Source organism: Letharia columbiana (assembly GCF_014066305.1).
Source record: "Letharia columbiana isolate WasteWater2 chromosome Unknown Sc0000021_s0, whole genome shotgun sequence".
NCBI classification, from domain to species: Eukaryota; Fungi; Ascomycota; class Lecanoromycetes; order Lecanorales; family Parmeliaceae; genus Letharia; species Letharia columbiana.
In genome coordinates this window covers 496523-514523 of record NW_023501062.1, presented here as the reverse complement: position 1 = coordinate 514523, position 18001 = coordinate 496523, and the positions used below count along the sequence as shown (strand labels likewise).

At 51.6% G+C, this 18001-nt stretch overlaps 9 protein-coding genes across 9 annotated transcripts; 6 read left to right on the top strand and 3 right to left on the bottom strand.

Annotated features, from left to right (window-relative positions):
• Nucleotides 1–393: 393 nt before the first annotated feature.
• On the top strand, nucleotides 394–974 carry HO173_006925 (uncharacterized protein; the record flags this gene model as incomplete). Its single annotated transcript, XM_037308831.1, has 2 exons — nucleotides 394–559; nucleotides 874–974. The coding sequence occupies 2 exons, from the start codon at nucleotides 394–396 to the stop codon at nucleotides 972–974; spliced, it is 267 nt and encodes an 88-aa protein (XP_037164376.1).
• A 785-nt stretch (nucleotides 975–1759) lies between these two features.
• On the top strand, nucleotides 1760–2788 carry HO173_006924 (uncharacterized protein; the record flags this gene model as incomplete). Its single annotated transcript, XM_037308830.1, has 3 exons — nucleotides 1760–2053; nucleotides 2102–2280; nucleotides 2335–2788. The coding sequence occupies 3 exons, from the start codon at nucleotides 1760–1762 to the stop codon at nucleotides 2786–2788; spliced, it is 927 nt and encodes a 308-aa protein (XP_037164375.1).
• A 1289-nt stretch (nucleotides 2789–4077) lies between these two features.
• Nucleotides 4078–5562, top strand: HO173_006923 (uncharacterized protein; the record flags this gene model as incomplete). The annotated part of the gene is made up of 1 exon (XM_037308829.1): nucleotides 4078–5562. One exon carries the CDS (start codon nucleotides 4078–4080, stop codon nucleotides 5560–5562), a length of 1485 nt encoding a protein of 494 aa, XP_037164374.1.
• A 463-nt stretch (nucleotides 5563–6025) lies between these two features.
• On the top strand, nucleotides 6026–8046 carry HO173_006922 (uncharacterized protein; the record flags this gene model as incomplete). The annotated part of the gene is made up of 2 exons (XM_037308828.1): nucleotides 6026–6138; nucleotides 6291–8046. The coding sequence occupies 2 exons, from the start codon at nucleotides 6026–6028 to the stop codon at nucleotides 8044–8046; spliced, it is 1869 nt and encodes a 622-aa protein (XP_037164373.1).
• A 476-nt stretch (nucleotides 8047–8522) lies between these two features.
• On the top strand, nucleotides 8523–11250 carry HO173_006921 (uncharacterized protein; the record flags this gene model as incomplete). Its single annotated transcript, XM_037308827.1, has 4 exons — nucleotides 8523–8553; nucleotides 8612–8785; nucleotides 8836–10791; nucleotides 10850–11250. 4 exons carry the CDS (start codon nucleotides 8523–8525, stop codon nucleotides 11248–11250), a joined length of 2562 nt encoding a protein of 853 aa, XP_037164372.1.
• Nucleotides 11251–11960: 710 nt separating this feature from the next.
• On the top strand, nucleotides 11961–12809 carry HO173_006920 (uncharacterized protein; the record flags this gene model as incomplete). The annotated part of the gene is made up of 2 exons (XM_037308826.1): nucleotides 11961–12047; nucleotides 12501–12809. The coding sequence occupies 2 exons, from the start codon at nucleotides 11961–11963 to the stop codon at nucleotides 12807–12809; spliced, it is 396 nt and encodes a 131-aa protein (XP_037164371.1).
• Nucleotides 12810–13259: 450 nt separating this feature from the next.
• HO173_006919 (uncharacterized protein) lies at nucleotides 13260–14852 on the bottom strand (the record flags this gene model as incomplete). The annotated part of the gene is made up of 1 exon (XM_037308825.1): nucleotides 13260–14852. The coding sequence occupies one exon, from the start codon at nucleotides 14850–14852 to the stop codon at nucleotides 13260–13262; it is 1593 nt and encodes a 530-aa protein (XP_037164370.1).
• A 458-nt stretch (nucleotides 14853–15310) lies between these two features.
• On the bottom strand, nucleotides 15311–15571 carry HO173_006918 (uncharacterized protein; the record flags this gene model as incomplete). Its single annotated transcript, XM_037308824.1, has 1 exon — nucleotides 15311–15571. One exon carries the CDS (start codon nucleotides 15569–15571, stop codon nucleotides 15311–15313), a length of 261 nt encoding a protein of 86 aa, XP_037164369.1.
• A 1149-nt stretch (nucleotides 15572–16720) lies between these two features.
• Nucleotides 16721–17872, bottom strand: HO173_006917 (uncharacterized protein; the record flags this gene model as incomplete). Its single annotated transcript, XM_037308823.1, has 3 exons — nucleotides 16721–17485; nucleotides 17541–17577; nucleotides 17628–17872. The coding sequence occupies 3 exons, from the start codon at nucleotides 17870–17872 to the stop codon at nucleotides 16721–16723; spliced, it is 1047 nt and encodes a 348-aa protein (XP_037164368.1).
• Between the last annotated feature and the right edge of the window lie 129 nt (nucleotides 17873–18001).

The following is an 18001-nucleotide window of genomic DNA, read 5'->3' as shown; positions in this document are numbered from 1 at the left end:
TATTTTATATGAAACTAAATAGAAATAGAAGTAGTTATATTTAAATAAGTATTTATTAACGATATAACTACGAATAAACTTATTAAGGCCCTTACTAATAATAAATTCGCTATATTTATAAATTAAATTAAATTTAAGAAGAGTAAATAAGGAGTAGTCTAAATTCGGATTATATGAAAGTATTAGAATTAATAGTATTTTTAGCTTATTATTTAAACTATATGAGAGTGTTGAAATTAGTTAATAGAAGGCTAGCATATCTATACACTACTAAGTTCCAAAGAGGTATTATATAATTTTCCTTTAGGGGGGAAAAAACCTTTAGTATAGTTTTACCCCAAAAAAAGGTAGTTACCTTCATTCTTCCTATATACTTCTTCATAGAACATAACAATGAACAACTATACTTCAAAAATGAACACCGTTGTTGAGAAGAGCATCGCCTACCGTCCCAGCCTTGGTAGAGCCGGCATCGGAAAAGACCCAAAATCTTCACGACGCCGACCGCAGACGGACCACGTTCGCCCTATCTCCGGCAGGAGAAGCGCAGACAAGGATGGTATATGACCCTTCCGAGAAGCCCAGCTACGGATGAAGAAGAGGGGAGGCTCCACGAATAGGAGGGGAAGCAAATGAGGGTCTTGTTGGTTTTGAAACAAGTTGCAAGATCCTGAGATCTCTTTATCAATCTCGCTTGCGATATCTGCCACGAGATATCTTCACTACCTCCACCCTTGTTCTCCTTGCCCTATGGAGATGATCCTATCATGATGCTGGATCGAAAGATGGTTCGAAGGGTGGCGCGCGCCTTCATGCATGTCCTCGAACCCTCTTCACTTCCCTGTGTTTCCCTAGGCACGCTGACTTCACCAGGGGTCAGGTCTCTAAGTTCTAGTCACGCCGAAGACATTGACTCTTCAAGCTTCCCGTCTTCTCAACCCCTCAGTGGACTACCTACGGCCTCATTTCCCTGACCAATCGGAACCTGGGCGAGGAGAGGCGCGTCGTCCGTCGACATCAAGTACGGCATCAAGAACGAAGACTGATGACCTCTTTGGTTGCCGGCCTTACCTCCAGAAAAAGCAACGCTCTCTTGGTTCTTTTTAGCACGGAGAGCGTGAGACCGCAAAGTCCTTTAGACATTCAACTTCGGCTTCTTGCCAGCCCTTGCCGGCCAGATTGTTCCCCAGGTGTGGATATTAGGGGCGGTAAACATTTCCCCAGCGTCGCCATACATGGATTTTGAAATCTGAGGCCGGCACGGCGAGCATGGCTCCAGCGTTATTTGGGCCTCGACCATGTCTTCCCCTCTCTCTTGCTCTAACAAGATCATGCTGTAACCGAGATTGAGATAGATGGCCTGGCCTCCAGCTATTGGGGAGAGAAGATAAGTACCATCATCCCCTTCGCTTTGTTCCCTTCTCCAAGGCACATTATGCGAGTTGCTTGAGTCACTCTTTTCATAAGTCGACTCCTAGTTGAGTCCCACAATCGTTACTCTGCTTCTCGGTACATATTTTGTCCACTTGAGCTTTAACATTCGATCTGTACATTCTCTGTACATCTTACTACAGATTTTCACAATGACTTCTTACCTAACGACTCTCGCTATTTTGGTACTCTTTGCCAACCCAGCTGTAACCCAATCCGGCTCCGGCACCACAACGCGCTAGTACTGGTAAGCCACCCCTACCCTTCACCCATCTTTCCTAACTCTTAATTTTCCAGGGACTGTTGCAAACCCTCCTGCGCCTGGTCCATGTCAGGGATCACCTCCGCGGTCAACACCTGCGATATCTCCGACAGCCCCTTGGCAGATGCCAGCGCCCAATCAGGATGCACAGGAGGAACTGCTTACATGTGCAGCGATCAGTCACCCTGGTCCATCAACAACGACCTAGCCTACGGCTTCGCAGCCGTGAGCGGCAGTAACCCGAACTGTTGCTCTTGCTACCAGCTTACGTTCACGAGCACCGTCCTCAGCGGAAAGAAGATGATAGTACAAGCGACTAACACTGGGGATGATGTCAGCAGTACGCAATTTGATCTCGCTGTGTGTCCATCCCCTCTTCACTTTCTCAGATAGTGGCTGATAAGACAGATCCCTGGAGGAGGCTTTGGACAATACGATGGCTGCTCGACGGAATGGAAAGCCACTTCCGCTGTCCGGGGAGCACGATACGGCGGACCATCATCCAATACCTGCTCTTCACTCCCAAGTGCGCTACAGCCCGGCTGCGGTTTCCGCTGGGATTGGATGCAAAGTGCTGACAATCCGACGTACATCAACCACTCCCTGGCCTATGAACGAACTCACTTACTGACAACCATCAGCGTCGATTGGGAAGTCGTCACCTGCCCTGCCGAGCTCGTCGCAAAATCCGGCTGCTCCGTCACCGGATACAATTCCGCCAACGCCCCATCCGCTCCGGCCTCCTCTCCAGCCGCACCCGTACCTTCACCCAAAGCCCCCACTTCTTCCCCACTTGCCCCAGTCGCCAGCAAGCCGCCCGTGGAATCCCCAATCGAGAAGCCGACCACCAGCCCTAAAGCAGCCGCTCCCGCCACGACAATCTCCCCAGTCGTGGTTCACAGCCCACCGCCCGCGGTTGCATCGAAAGCCTCTCTGCCGCCCAAGCCGGCCAAGGCGGCTCCGGCTCATCCTCACTGGATCCCCGACGAGCATCAGAAGTCGGCCGAGGAAGAGAAGGAACATGCCGAGTGGACGCCTCCCGAGCGTCAGGAGTGGGCCGAAGAAGAGGGCAAACGAGACGACTGCGACGCCTAGGCTAGGTCATCTGGGCAAAGAAGGCCAAACGCCGTTGGCAATCTTCCACGTTCGTGGTCAAGGATCGTTGATATTTTTGGGGGTTGAGTGCAAACATTGTTACTTCCTTGTATGTAATTTACCGTTGGGACCTTGGAGACCTTGACCTGGAGGCTTGTGGCCAGATGTCGTTCTCTTCTTGTACATACTTTACCAGTGAATGTTTGAAGGCCCTTTGCTTTAGCGCCGGGGCTCTCGGCCACTCCATTCTTGTACAAACTTTACATTGGAGTCAGCGGAGACTTTTTTGCGAGCTGTCAGAACTTTGAATGGTACAGACTTTGAGCCTGAATAAATGTAGGCCTCTCGCATTGCGTTCTAATCTACCCCGAGAAGACAAAGGATGATGAGAGCCAGTCGCGCTGCACGTCGTTCTAGTCTAACACCAATTACTCGAACCTGCCATACCTTTGCGGTGAGGAAATCCACGGAGCGCCCGTCGAAAAGGTTTGAGGGTGGAAAAAGAATCAGCCTCAAACACAGGTTTTACTTTTCACCCACTTAATTGCACTGCACGGATGAAGAAAGGGTTTCAGCAATGATGCCTAAGCCCCACACGTTTCGTAGACAACTCAGCTGCGCTCGCACAGCACGGCGAAGGCGGAGAGAGTACGGTGTATATATTTCAATGCAGATGTGGTTGGAGATCTCTCTCCCTCTTTCTCTCTCTCTCTCTCTCTCTCTCTCTCGCATGTACCCACCTTTTTTCGGTCTGGCCCGGGGCGGGAGGCTGAGGCGGTGTGGCGTAGTCAGCTTTTACGAGATCCCTGACACCCTGACAACAGAAAGCGGAGTCACCTTCAGCCGAGTATGAGTAGAGTACGGTATATCATTTGTATACGTTATTCTTATTATTCCCAGCACCTTATAGATATATCCATCCCCGGGCCTTTATGGATCAACCTTTTTACTTTACTTTACATTATCCTTCATTAATATCGTGACATAATAATAACAACAACAATTACCCCTCCCTTAGTTGACCCATCTCTTAAAACTCTCCGGCTCCCCCTATCCGCCTTCAGGTGTTTCACGCCTGAGGGAGACCAACTCACAAGTGAACAACCGAACATCTACGAATAGTGACACCATATTACAACTTGTGGAAGAGGCTGAGAGCCTTCTCTCTGGTTGTATCACTCCAATAGCCTCTCATACAAGATGCGACGATAGCATTGACTTGAGGGCCATTCCAAACGCGCACGCGCACCTTCCTAACATCACGGGCCAAAGAATCCCTCGAAGCCACCATGGCAAGGCCGTTTGACGAGTCGCTGCCATACCAGCACATTGGGAGCAGCATGTCCTCTCAAACATCTCTAGCTGGCGACCGGGCATGGAAGACGTCCGCAGATGGCTCCTACCCATCATCATTAGCATACGATGTGGGGCAGTCCATGAATCCACCTCGTTTGATGAAGAATCCTTCAAAGCGGAGCCAGAAGCCGAAGCTGCCAAAGATAAAATCTTCACCCAGTCACGGCGCCTTAGCTGCCGCGAGGGCAAATCATGCCAAGCTTCACCGACGAGGAAATTCGGCTTCCACACAAAGTCCTACTTCTCCAACCTTTATCCCGGACTACCTAATGCAAACCGCGAGCCCGGTCATTCCTGCCAGTGCGCACGCAAACCTATACTCGACGCCCGAGACGAAAGAGCACAAGAGCAGCAAAGTGAAGGCAAAACCCCTTTTACGGAAATTTACTTCGCGAGAGCAGGTGTCAATTGATTTGTCTCGGTCAGCAGCAGAAAATGAGGGACTAGGGATATACACATCATCAGAGATCAGTGGAGCCCCAGATTCAGGGTCCGGTCGAAGAGGAGGATACCATAACCGCACGACAAGCGCGACCTCACAACTCTCATCCACAACAACATCAAGCAACCCTCGCTACGGCGCACAATATGTGCATCCCATGCGACAGACTCCTCGATCCTACACACCACCCATAGCAAGCTCATACAAAACATCACTGGAGAGCGACGCGCCAACTGCCAACACTTCGATCAACACTTCTGTCGAAGCACCGTACTTCGAATCAGACTCACGTTCAGCATCACATACCGCCGGGGCACCATATGCCCCGCCACCTTCATCACGACGACCCACACCTCTTCACATCCGCACTGGCTCAGCCGCACGCCTAACAAGCTCTTCACAAACCAATCTACCAGGCACGCCATCCTCACTTCGGTTTAACACCGACTCGGTCACGCCATCAGACATGGTGGGTCCAGCTGGGAGATCATCCCTCGAAAGCGCCTTCCGCATGCGCAGTCGCTCGAACCCTGCAGATGTTGACCCAGCAGCTCAGAAGGCAATAGTGGACATTAAGCGTCAGGAATTCAACGAGAGAGAAGCTGCAAAGGAACTGAAGTACCAGCAAGCGGAAGCGCGGGCGCAGGAGAAGGAAGCAAGACGACGAGAGAGGAAGGAGGAAGAAGAGCGAAGGACATCAGAAAAGAGAGAAAGGAAACGAGCGCAGAGCAATGCTGCGAGTGAGAAGTCAAGTTTTTTGATTGCAGGGGAGCCGCATGAAAGCTTTCCTTCGGTGCAAACACTGCGGCAGGAGTTTCCTGTGGCAGCTCAGCCGATGGGAAGGAAGAGAGGGGATACGGCCGAGTCGGCAGGGAAGGCGGGCAAAGCGGTGCATAGTCAGTGGACACTGTTTTGGTTCAGGTTCAAGACTGTGTGGTTGAGGTTGAAGAGGAAAATGTCGAAGTCGTCCAATTAATAGGACTCTTCGCTCAGGGAGTAATTGTGATGAGCATGGAATGCGTTTGGTGCAAGGGGCTTTCTACTCTATTCTAGCGGCGGCGTTGGATCAAGGCACAGCGGTCACCGCATATGATACCAAGTTCGTCATGATTCATGTTTTATAGAGGTTCAAGCAGTTGAGATCTTGAAGTCAGTGCAGGTCATTGCTTGATTACCGAATTTTCAGGTTCATACCTGAACCACCGTTCTACATATTGAGTTCACAAATAAAGAGTAGTTTCCAGGCATTTTGGCTACAATCAATCATAGACTGCTCGAGGTAAAATAAAGTACTCACCTGGCTTCCTCAACATTTGTTGCCAATTGCCAAGACCTATATCTTGCCAAGGCTTGGCGCTATCCCGAGTACGTTCGCCATATCCACACTCCATACAGTTTTCGTAACACCACCACATTCGGGAGATACAGCAGTTGGCAAGATGGTGTACGACTGGGAGGGAAAGAGAGATACCTGCTTCAATATGTATATCTCTGAGAACAAAGGGTTGGAAGAGATACAAGCGTTCTACCGCGAGCAGGGTTTCAATCCCAGGTGAGTGCTGTACAGTCGACCATATCGACCATCGACTCAAGATCGTCCGGCAACCTCTCGCTACTCCCTTCATTGAATCCTCGAGCCGTACTGCGTGCTTTGCAGGGCTCAGAAGAGCGATGTTTATCCGAGCTCGAGGCTGATGCTGATAGCTGCCACAGCAAACGAGCCTTTCAATGCCGCTTCAAAGAATGGGGCTTTCCAGCCAAACACCACCCTGCCCATCGAGGTGAGGATCTGGCTGCCAGGATTCGCGAGCTATGGGAGGTCAACACGTCGAACAAGCAGATGCTGGCGATCCTACGCGGTGAGGGATGGGATGTCAAAGAGCGCGAGCTCACCAAGCTCCGAAAGGACCACAATCTACTGCTACGAGAACCCAACCGGAACGGGAACGGAAGTGAAAGGAGGCAGAAGCGCAAGAGAGATGCGTTGGGGGAGTTGGCTGATCGGAATGGGCAAGACGAGCCTGCTGCGTCTCCGGAAGAGCCGCCTCGAACGCCGTCTCCAGGACCAATTCTGCCACCCGAAGTCATTGCGAAACGCGAAGCACGGCAAGCCAGACTACTAGCAGAAAGCCAGGAGCGTCTCAAAGCCGGGACTCGACGTCGTCGTACGAAGGTATGGTCTGGTCTACCGCCAGACCCTGTACAACCTCCTCGATATCCGTCAGAGCTGACTATGGAGGAGAGCAAGATTGAATTGGGACTCGACAGGAATCTGTATCATGAAATGCGGAATATCTTTGAGGATATCTGCCGAAGCAACAATGTTATCAAGAAGACTCTCTGTGGCACGGAGACGTGGAAGACTGTCAAGGAGCAGCTCATCAGCCAGTTCGAACACTTGCAGCCTATTTTTTGGGGAACGGATGCCGCGGATCTAAACCTGACACAAAAACCCATGGCGTTAGATCTGATATGCATGGATGTGACGAAGAAAATTCGTACAGTCGGCACCCGAATCACCATCACTGATGCAAAGAACATACTAGGCGTTACGCCGCAAGAAGGAAGGGATATTCGATCTGCATTTGACGCCATCCTCAAGGGCGATCACTTTGTCAGCAAGCTTGAAGTGCCCAAGGAGCACTGGGATGCGCTCAAAGATAAGTGGATAGCCGAATCGCCCAGGCTCCAGCAGATCATTGCGGGTGGAGATGCAGACCCGGATCTGCCGGCAAAGCTGAGGTCTCTCGAGTCTATTGCCAGTGATGTGCAGAAGCGTCATCGTGATTTTCAGACAAAGAAAGATCCGACGCGATTGGCCAAAACTTCAGCAACGTCGTTTCCAGGAAGGGGACCACCTCCACCTTCCACTTCCACCACTCCTGCGAAGAAGACCAATCCACCACCCGCTATCAATCCAGCCGACCAAGCAGCAGATTCTCCCGTGCAAGCATTCCTCTCCGGTGCTTTATCCAATCATCCTGTAAACGGCATCAACCCGGCCTCATCGTCCGCAAATGACATGACAGCCTTCGCATCCCAAGCTCTCGCCCACGCTCCATATAACGACTTCACTGACTTTACCGGCATGCAAATTGACCCTACTCTCCTCGAAGCCGCCGGCTCCATCCCTCAAAATCTCAGCAGCAATCATGCTCAACTTGAGAACGACCCTCCAGTCCGAGTCTTTTTCCGGCCCTCCTCCACCTCGCAGCTCAAATACCTCAGCTCGGCCCCCAAAGTCTGGCTGGGTGTGCTGCAAGCACCTTACACAGTGAACGGTCTTCGCGCATTGGCTCTCAATGGGTCCGGGTTACAGGGGAAGGCAAGAGTGGGGAAGATTGAGGGCGTGGCAGAGGGAGACAGTGGGTGGGGGATTGATGAGGACGATGAGTTGGAAGCTTATTTGGGGTTTGTGAAGGGTGGGGGCAAGGTTACTTTTGTAGTTGAGTTTCTGTAAAGGGCCGGAAGCTGAAATGAATTGAGCGGTTGAAGGGTTCGATCTGTGACAGCTTGCTCGATGCAGCAGGTAAATATCCAAGCTTTCATTCTGCAGTAAGGTATCTAACCCTTCAGACGGCGCCACTGATGGTAATATTATCTCCTGGTGCCTCTACTACTTCAGCAGACAAGCCAGTTTTACAGGTTTCATAGGCGAGGAGGTGGCATTGAAGCTTAAGAGGCAGGAAGATGGCTGTATGTCATTAGCATCTCATTGGCGGTTGCGGCGGGTCAGTTGCAGGTAAGCGCGCGGGTGGCGCTACCGCCGAAAAGTGTTGGCATACCGAGCCGGCGAAGCAAAATAGGATAGCTGGCATCATCGTGGTTGCCGTCTAGCATGATCTGGCGGTAGCATCTACCGCAATACGAGTGCGTCGATGAGCTCTGTCTGTGTCATTAATTAAGCCTCAGTGCTCCCTCTGGAAGTAAGGAGCCATGCATAATCGTTGGCTGCGCTTCATATGCTGTACGTCCTCTCAATCCGCAGCTCTTGTCCCATACTGACTTTAATGTGCTCACTGCAGTATCAGTATGGGTCTTCTTCATTACGACACATGCCGAGGTCCTCAGCGACCCCGACAGCAACCTAGTCAAAGAGCAAACAGCGGGAGGGAAGTCTGCCCTCAAGGCACACGACAGCCCCGAAGCTGTATCCCGATGGCAGCAGGCGAGCGCCGAAGATGGTAGACAAAGTCGGGGTACGGAGAGCGCTCATACTTGTCTCGATGGAAGCTGATTCCTCGTGTAGCAACGTCTGCCGTTCAAGAAGCCCTCCGAATACTCCAGCCCCTTCAACCATCTCGAACTCGGTTCACGAGCTTTGATAAGACATCCGGCCTGGTCGGAACAACTTTTTACTACGCAAAGCAGGCATTTGTACTGCTTTTCATGAATGGACCACCAGAAGAAGACTACCTCAGCCCACAGCCCGAAAATTCGGCTCTCAGCAAACCCCTGGCGCAAGCGGTGAGGCTTTTGGAGAGCGCTGCGGTGGAGAAAGAGCCGGATGCAATCTTCTTATTGGCCGAGATGAGCTTCTTCGGGAATTACACGCACCCTCGAAATCACAAGGAAGCCTTCCGGAGATACCATGAGCTGGCGTCGCTGAATGGTAATAGTTCAGCACAGCATATGGTCGGGCTCATGTATGCCACTGGAATCGGAGGAGCTGTCGAACGGGATCAGGCGAGAGCTTTGACGTATCATACATTTGCCGCGATGGGCGACAGCACCAGGGCGCAGATGACGACGGCTTATCGGCACCATACAGGGGTTGGGGCTCCGAGGAATTGCAACGAAGCAGCGTATTGGTACAAGAAAGTGGCAGACAAGGCCATTGCGTACTCGAGGTCCGGTCCTCCCGGTGGAATGTTACTGCAAAAAGACTCCTACAAGATTGCAGATGAAGATGGAGGCGTGTATGGAGAAGGCGCCAGTGTGGTCAGCTCCGGAGTGTACGCCAACAAAGCTGGGCCAAATTCAGATGCACATGCGGACTTTGATGATGTGCTGGAGTACTTGGACCTAATGTCAAGAAAAGGTGACTTGAAAGCCACCTTCAGTCTGGGCCGATTGCACTACGAAGGATCTCGAACAATGAAGAGAAATCTCAAGACTGCAAAGGCGTACTTTATGATTGTGGCACGCAAGTACTGGCAAAAAGATGGCTCAATTCGTGATGAAGATCAAAGCGTCGCTAAGATTGCTTCAAAAGCAGCAGGCTACATTGGGCGCATGTTCTTGCGTGGGGAAGGCATGGAACAGAGCTACGAGAAAGCCTTGACTTGGTTCAGACGCGGGGTTGCCAATGGTGATGCATTGTGTCAATACGAGATGGGTCTCATGCATCTCCACGGTCTGGGAGTAAAGAAGGACCCTGTGCTCGCCTCGGACTATTTCAAAGAGGCTGCCAACCAAGACTTTGCGTCTGCCCAAGTCAACATGGGGCAACTCTTCCTCGATCAGGGCGACATCAATACTGCCTCACGCTTCTTCGATCTGGCGGCTCGACATGGGCACATAGAGGCCTTCTACCATCTAGCTGAAATCAATAACAACGGAATTGGCCGAGAAAGATCCTGCGGTATGGCAACAGCGTACTATAAAATGGTCGCAGAGAAAGTTGAAGACATCCACTCTTCTTTCGATGAAGCTAACCGAGCCTACGATGAGGGCGACACCGAGTCAGCTTTGATCATCTACATGATGGCCGCCGAACAAGGCTACGAGTCTGCACAAGCCAATGTCGCTTATCTTTTGGATGAATACAAGTCAATCCTATCCTTAGACTCGCTGATCCCGTGGAAAAGACGAAGGTCGTCTTTGCTTCGAAATGCGGCCTTGGCTCTGATTTACTGGACTCGTTCAGCAAAGCAGTCAAATATTGATTCAATGGTCAAGATGGGCGACTATTATCTGGACGGGTATGGCATCGAAGCAGATATGGAAAAAGCGGCCACTTGTTATCAGACAGCTGCCGAGACCCACCAGAGCGCCCAGGCTCTTTGGAACCTTGGCTGGATTCACGAAAATGGCCTGGGCGTGGAGCAGGACTTCCACCTAGCGAAGAGATTCTATGATCAGGCTCTGGAAACGAACCAGGAGTCATATCTACCCGTCAAGCTAAGCCTGACGAAGCTACGGATGCGGAGCTTCTGGAACACCATCACGAATGGCAAGGTCAAGTCGATCCAGTCTGAGCCAGGTAAGCCAAATCCAAAAAGCTATTAATTACGTGGACCTTAGACCCTGACGCGATGCAGAACCTAAGAAGGAATGGTCCCTCAGCGAATGGATCTCCAACTTCCTCGAAGAACCCCATCCCTACTACCACGGCGCGGACGACGATTACGACGAACCCCTTCCCGAAGGCATGCCCGGCGGGGACGACGACTACTACGCCGAGATCGACGACAGCATCCTCGAGAGTCTGATCATCGTCGGCTTAGCCGCCGCACTGGCCTTTCTTGTATATTACCGACAGCAAAGGCAGACGAACCACAGGCGAGAAATGGAGACGCAACGGGGCAACGACCCGGTGCGGCCCGAGAATGGCATTCCGCCCGAAGAGCGATTACCCGGCCAGCAGGCGGACGGGGGGTTCTTTCCCCCGCCTGACGATCCGAACTTCAGACGGTGGGTTGCCGGTGGTGTTGGGCATTAGCCTCAGCACAGCATAGCATAACATAGCGTCGGCGTTGGTGTCGGCGTTGTCTACCCTCTTGGACGTGTAAATCACCGAAAAGGCGTCAAGCATTTGTACCATACCATTTTCGAGTCTCTCAGAGTAGTAACATAGCAGCGTCTCCTTCTTCTATGATCGTTCTTCTTCTTCTCTCTGTGATTCCATACAAAGCATCGCAAAATAAAATATCTCTGTACCCTCTTAAACGTGTAAATCACCGAAAAGACGTTAAGTATTTATATTATATTATCTTTAAGTCTCTTAGAGTAGTAATATAGCAGCGTCTCCTCCTTCTATGATCCTTCTTCTTCTTCTTCTTCTTCTTCTTCTCTCAGTAATTCCATACAAAGCATCGTAAAATAGAATATCTCTATACCCTCTTAGACGTGTAAATCACCGAAAAGGCGTTAAGCATTTATATTATATTATATTCGAGTCTCTTAGAGTAGTAATATAGTAGCGTCTCCTTCTTCTATAATTCTTCTTCTTCTACTTCTCTTAATAATTTTATACAAAGTATCGTAAGATGAGATATCTCTATACCCTCTTAGCCGTGTAAATCACCGAAAAGGCGTAAGTATTTATACTATATTATTTTTAAGTCTCTCAGAGTAGTAACATAGCAGCGTCTCCTTCTTCTATGATCGTTCTTCTTCTTCTCTCTGTGATTCCATACAAAGCATCGCAAAATGGGGTATCTCTACTCTGCTCTGCTCTGCTCTGCTCCGCTCAAAGCCAAATTCGCCATCGCCGACGCAATCCCAAACCCCCACCTAGTGTAGAGATTGGAGATCCCAGCATCGCAATCGGGGTTCCCATCTCCGTAAAAGAAGAAGCCAGATGCGATCCGATTGCCGCAGCCAGATTTCCACATGCCCCAGCCAGACAAGACCCAATCGCCAGCCCGTACCCCCATCAAATCAACCAACCCACCTCTGCCCCACCTCATCGAACCCCACGACCGCCAGCTCGACATTCAAACTCCTGAGCATCACATCCATCGTATAGCCCCCTCCCCCTTCCTCCCCATCCCCATCCCCATCCCCATCCCCCCACCCTCTTCACCCCCCCCCCACCCATCCCCCCCCCCTCCCCCTCCCCCCCCCCATCCCCCCATCCCACCCCCCCCCCCCCCCCCCCCCCAACCCCGCCCTCTCCTTCGCGACCCCGAACACCACCTCGGCCGCCTCCCGGCTCCAGCCCCTCCACCGGCCGATCAGGGCTTCCAGCTCCGCCTCGCGGGCCGGGTGCCGTTCGATGCGGAGGGCCTGGGCGGCGGTCTCGAGGGCGGCGCGGGCGGCGAGGAGGCGGGCGCGGAGGCGGGCGTGGTGGGTTTGGAGGGGGGCGAGGGGGGAGGGGGCGTGTGGGCGTGGGCGTGGGGTGGTTGTGGTTGGGTTTGGGGTTGTGGTTGGTTTGGATGCGGGCGGGGGAAGTGGTGGTGGGGGGGAGGAGGTGGGTACTGTGGTTGGATGGGCGTCGGGGTGGGGAGGTGGGTCCTTGGTTGGGGGGGAGGAGGCGGCGGCGGCGGGTGGGATTGACTTCGAGGGCGTTTTGAAGGGGGATTTGAAGGGTTGGGAGAGGGTGTTTGTGGCGGTGTTGAGGCGACGGCGTTTCGAGGGCTGGACGGGCGACATGATTGGTGGAGGTGGGAGTATTCTATGTTGTAACAGAGACTGTTACGAGTTAAGTGTCATGGTTGGGAAGACGTCAAAAGTACCTTACGTGATGTGTTAGGATCGGCGCTAGTGACGCGCTTAGGGTTTCTACACATCAGGGGCAAGCTGCTTCGCTACATCTCGCACCTTTTAGGCAAAATATGGGTTTAAAGCAGTGGAGATACTTGAGCTGCAGGTGGGCTGTGATCAGAGGACTAACAACAAGAATGGACGACTCAGAATTTTCTCGATTATAATTACGTATTAGATGCAACTATGAGATATCGCTTTTCGTAGATCACTTTGGAGATACCCTCGTGTTGGAATACTCGATCAAGAGCAGCCCAATGCCTCCTTGGCGTCCATAGCAGCAGCGGCATATCCGGCCAAGTAGGCAGGGATCGCAATGTTCTCAGCTTGTAGCGTCTTGATCTTGTTCTCGTAGTAGTTGTACCTCCTGTCAAGTACCGCGCACTGGCTCGATGTTGAAGACGCGCTGGCACTGGTTGAAGAAGATGTTGAGGAGCTTGAAGTACTTGAGCCAGATACCGAGCTTTGAGTAGTAGGCGCTGTGGTAGTGGCCAGAGTAGAAGCTGCGGAAGCGACTTTGTTGCTGACTACCACGGCGGCAGCAGCCGAAGAAGATGAGCTAGTCGTGCTGACGCTGGTCTTTGTGCTTAAAGTTGTGGCAGTAGCCGAAGAGCTCGCCGTCGCTCTACTATAGACACTGCTTGAAGCTGAAGAAGCAGCGCTGCTTGCTTTTTGGCTCAAACTTGAGGCAACATTCGAGGCGGAGCTGGCTCGGGAGGCTGCAACGCTTGCGCTGGCCTTAGTGCTTGAAGTAGGGGTAACACTTGAGGCTGAGCTGGTCTTAGGTGTGCCCGAGACGCTAAGAGAGGCCGAGGCAGCGCTGCTCGAGCTGGCCTTGGTGGCTGAATTCTGGGCAGCAGTTGACGAGGACCTTGCTTTAGCAGCGCTGGAGATCGCGGAAGAGGCAACACTTGATACTGCTGAGGATGCAACGCTCGGTGTTGAGGCAGCACTGGTTGTGCTGGATGCAACGGCGAGTTTGTTGTTGACGAGGACATTTGCGGCACTAGTTGAAGACGAGCTGGCCTTAGCTGTGCTGCCGGCCGCCACTGATGAGACAATACTTGATGTTGGGGCAGTATTTGAGCTGCCCTTAGCTGTGCTGCTGAGGACGACCGAGGATGAAGAGCTAGCTTTGGCCGTGCTGGATGCCGCTGAGGAGACAAATATTGAGGAACTGGCCTTGGCTGTGTTGGACACTACCGAAGAGGCGAGACTTGGGACAACAGTTGAGGAGCTGGCCTTAGCTGTGCTGGACACTACCGAAGAGGCAAGACTTGGGACAACAGTTGAGGAGCTGGCCTTAGCTGTGCTGGACACTGCCGAGGAGGCAACACTTGGGCTTGAGGGCGTAATACTTGGAGATGAGGCGGCCTTAGCTGTGCTGGACACTGCCAAGGAGGCAACACTTTGGCTTGAGGGCGCAACACTTGGAGATGAGGCGGCCCTAGCTGTGCTGGACACTGCCGAGGAGGCAACACTTGGGCTTGAGGGCGTAATACTTGAAGATGAGGCGGCCTTGGATGTATTGGAGACTGCTGCAGAGCCAACGCTGGAGCTGGAGGGAGCAGCACTTGAAGATGAGCCGGCTTTAATTGAACTGGAGGCTGCTGAGGAGGCAACGATGGAGCTCGATGATGGGATGACGACAGAAGATGTGCCGGACTGAACAGCGGCTTTGTCATTGACTGCAACGTTGGCGGCAGCGGATGAGGATGTGCTACTCTGGGACGCGCTGGAGCTTGATGCTGAGGAGCTTGAAACCTTGCTAGAAATTACAGATGAGCTAGAAAAAATGGGTGCTGAAGAGCTCGAGCTTGTTTTCGTCGATGACATAGAGTTGCTAGACGCTTTTGTAGATGAGGAGCTTGGACCCACGGTAGATGAAGAGGACGAGGAGCTGGAAGACTGAGTCTCTTGTCTGATAGCCAAAGCCCTGAGGGGAAAACTGGAGGTGGCGGTGATCGTGTTTGTTGAGTTTTTCAAATTGCAGTAGTTGCTATTGTCAGGAGCCCATGTGAACGCTGTGCATTTACTTCCATCCGAGAATATCTCACTGTCACATATTGCCGCGCAAGCCTCAAGGCTGCTGCTGGTTGTTTCTACATTGTAGGATTCGCCGTTGCTTTGGGTGGATGCATAACCACAAGTGATGGCGTAGTTATCGTAGACTGTACCGGCAGCTGAGGGACAGGTGACGCCGGAGCTGGCACTAGTGCTGCTAGAACTAGAGCTTGTGGTAGACGCTTTCGTCAATGAAGGGCTGGAAGTAACGGGAGCCGCCGAGGAGCTTGTCAATGCTTTCGACGAGGAAACAGCACTGGATGGTGTACTAGATGCGGTACTAGATGCGGTCCTAGATGCGGTACTAGATGCGGTACTAGACGGTTAGTGGCCGCCGAGGTACTTGTACTTGTCGACGGCTTGGTAGAAGAGCCAGCACTAGATGGGGTAGTAGACGGAGTCGTGGCAGATGCCGACCCTGATGAAGAGCCAGATGCCGCCAGAGCAGGAACAGCCGCGCCAGCAAGGACAAGGAGGTAGTTGAGCTTCATGTTAACGGATTGGAACGAGGAATTAATGTAGGAAGCTTTGGCGAGAAGGGAGTCGATTTGTCTTTGCGGTCGAAGTCACCTTGAAGCCTAGATATTGGAGAAGAAGCTTACGGAACCATTGGAAGAGAAGGATCTCCCTCTATATATAGAGAAGCAAGAGTGTGCTGATAGGGTATAATCATGGTGAATGGAGAAGCATAAGCCTGTGAACGCCGCAATGTCCCTCTGGAATGCGTAAAGATTTATTTTAACATTGGAGAATCGGATCGTCGGTCAAGGAAAGGAAGGTTACCAGCCAACGGCACAAGCCATTTGACAGGAGGGGAAGCCGTCTGACAGGAGGGACAGCCATTTTGCCAGGAGTGAAAGTCACTTGACGGGAGTGAAATTCAGTTGATAGAATCGAGGTAGTCAAGAATGTGTATACAGCTCAAGTGGCGCAGGGGATGATGGAGAGAAAGCTGGACATGATTGAGGCTTGTCCTGTGTAGCGCCGCAGGCTTCAAACCCAACCGAGGTGGGCTGATGGACCGAGAAAACTGTCAAGAAAAACAAAGACGTCATGGTCAACTTGAGAAGGACTGCAGTGGCTGCCGGGGACAAGTGTTTGTGATCAGAGTTCAATCCTCGACGTCCAGTGGAAAGTGGAGTCAGACAGGCGATTGGGAGAATAGCATTCCAACATTCTGCTGGGCGTAGGTAGGTACTAGTACGTCAGTCATGAACATACGGCGAATCTCTGACTCTAACCTGTATAGAGCTGCGGGCAAGGGAGTAAGGCTTCCTGTTTGTGCTCATCGACACCGACGCCAATCCAAGGTAAGCTGTCTCTCTGCTGTGAGTTCAGAGCAGTTCACGAAGCCCAAGCTAACCGTATTTGGCTAGTGGACACTCCTGATAATATTACAGAGACAAAACATTAATAAAAGCCAAATGCCGTACTCGTAGAACATGTGAAAACTGCCTGGCAGTTCATTATGCCGTCTAGAAGGGTTGGAATGCTAGCCTTTTCCACACAAGCATCTCTGACTTTTGCTTTTCTAGAATACAACCAATTTCAAACTTCGAATCAAAGGCTGGAAATCCCCACAGATTCCACTAATCCTGCTTTCCTCTGCCCAGCGCCCACAGACCCTTTCCTGTCCTCAATCAACTTGGCTGAGAAAAGCCAAAGGAAAGACACGCATCCGTATCTGCCACACTGAAGTAACTCGTATCTGTATTAGGATCGTAATACAGCACGCACTCCCATGTCGCATTTGATGCGAGATAATGTAAGTCGAAGGAATAATAGACGGTGTTTTCGGTAGATGTAGCACTATCGGCGATATTGGCGCAATTGGTGGCGGCATCACACATGTCAAGAGTGCCTGACATTGAGTTGTATATAGGAGGAAAGTCCGCTTGATCATTGCCGGGATTGTCGGTGGCTTCAATGGTATATTGGCCGGAATAGTATTCAGTGTATGTAACTGTTACTCCTGCCGCAACGGCGATAGAGGTGCACGATGGATCAGCAGTGATGGTGGTAGGGCAGGTGGCAGTGCTGCTGGAGGAGCTGCTGGAAGAGGTGCTGGAAGGGTTGCTGGAAGGGCTGCTGGAGGGGCTGCTGCTGCTGCTGGAGGAGCTGCTAGATATGCCACTGATAGATGTCGAGCTTGGTGTAGATAACACGCCACTACCGGTACTACTGGAGGAAAGCGAGGTGCTTGACGAAGAGCTAGAAGAGGTTCCGCGTGGTATTGTGGAAACGCTGCTGCTGGTAATGCTTGAGGTTGCGGATGTCGTCGAGGCAATGGGATTAGAACCAGTGACAGTATTTGAATTGGCGTTTGATGTACTACTAAGAGATACCTGGGGTGTTGAGATGCTCGATATCGTCATCGGTGTGGTCATGGAGACTGTGACGAAGGCCTATAAGTAGTCATTGTCAATCCCGAAATGAAAGACTGTCGGAGAACATTAATACCGTTGGTTGTGTCTCAAGGCAGACCCCAATACAGCAGCTAGAAAATTTGTAAATGCGTATTCTTTGGGCTAATCCAGACTCGCGTACCACACACCACGAGCGAACTCGTGATCAGAGGCCTCCAACTCAGACAGCAAATCGCACAGATAGTTATCTCCTGCAGGGCATTGGACGTCACGCGACGTACGGAGACTGGTAGCAATGCGATCCGTCCTTTTGTCGAGAAGCGATGTCGTGGAACAGTATCCAAGAGCAGGGGAAAAGCCAGAAAGCGGCATAAACGTCTGATAGGCCGGCAGAGAGCAGACGGCAGGAGGAGCTTGAAATGCCATATTTAGTGTTCAATCGAGCAACAAACTGTGATGGAAAGAATTTTCCTCCAGTAGAAGACTTTAGAGATTCGACATGAATTTGAAAAGGAAGAGGAAAGAGAGTCACGGAACTTAATTCAAAGGATAGTC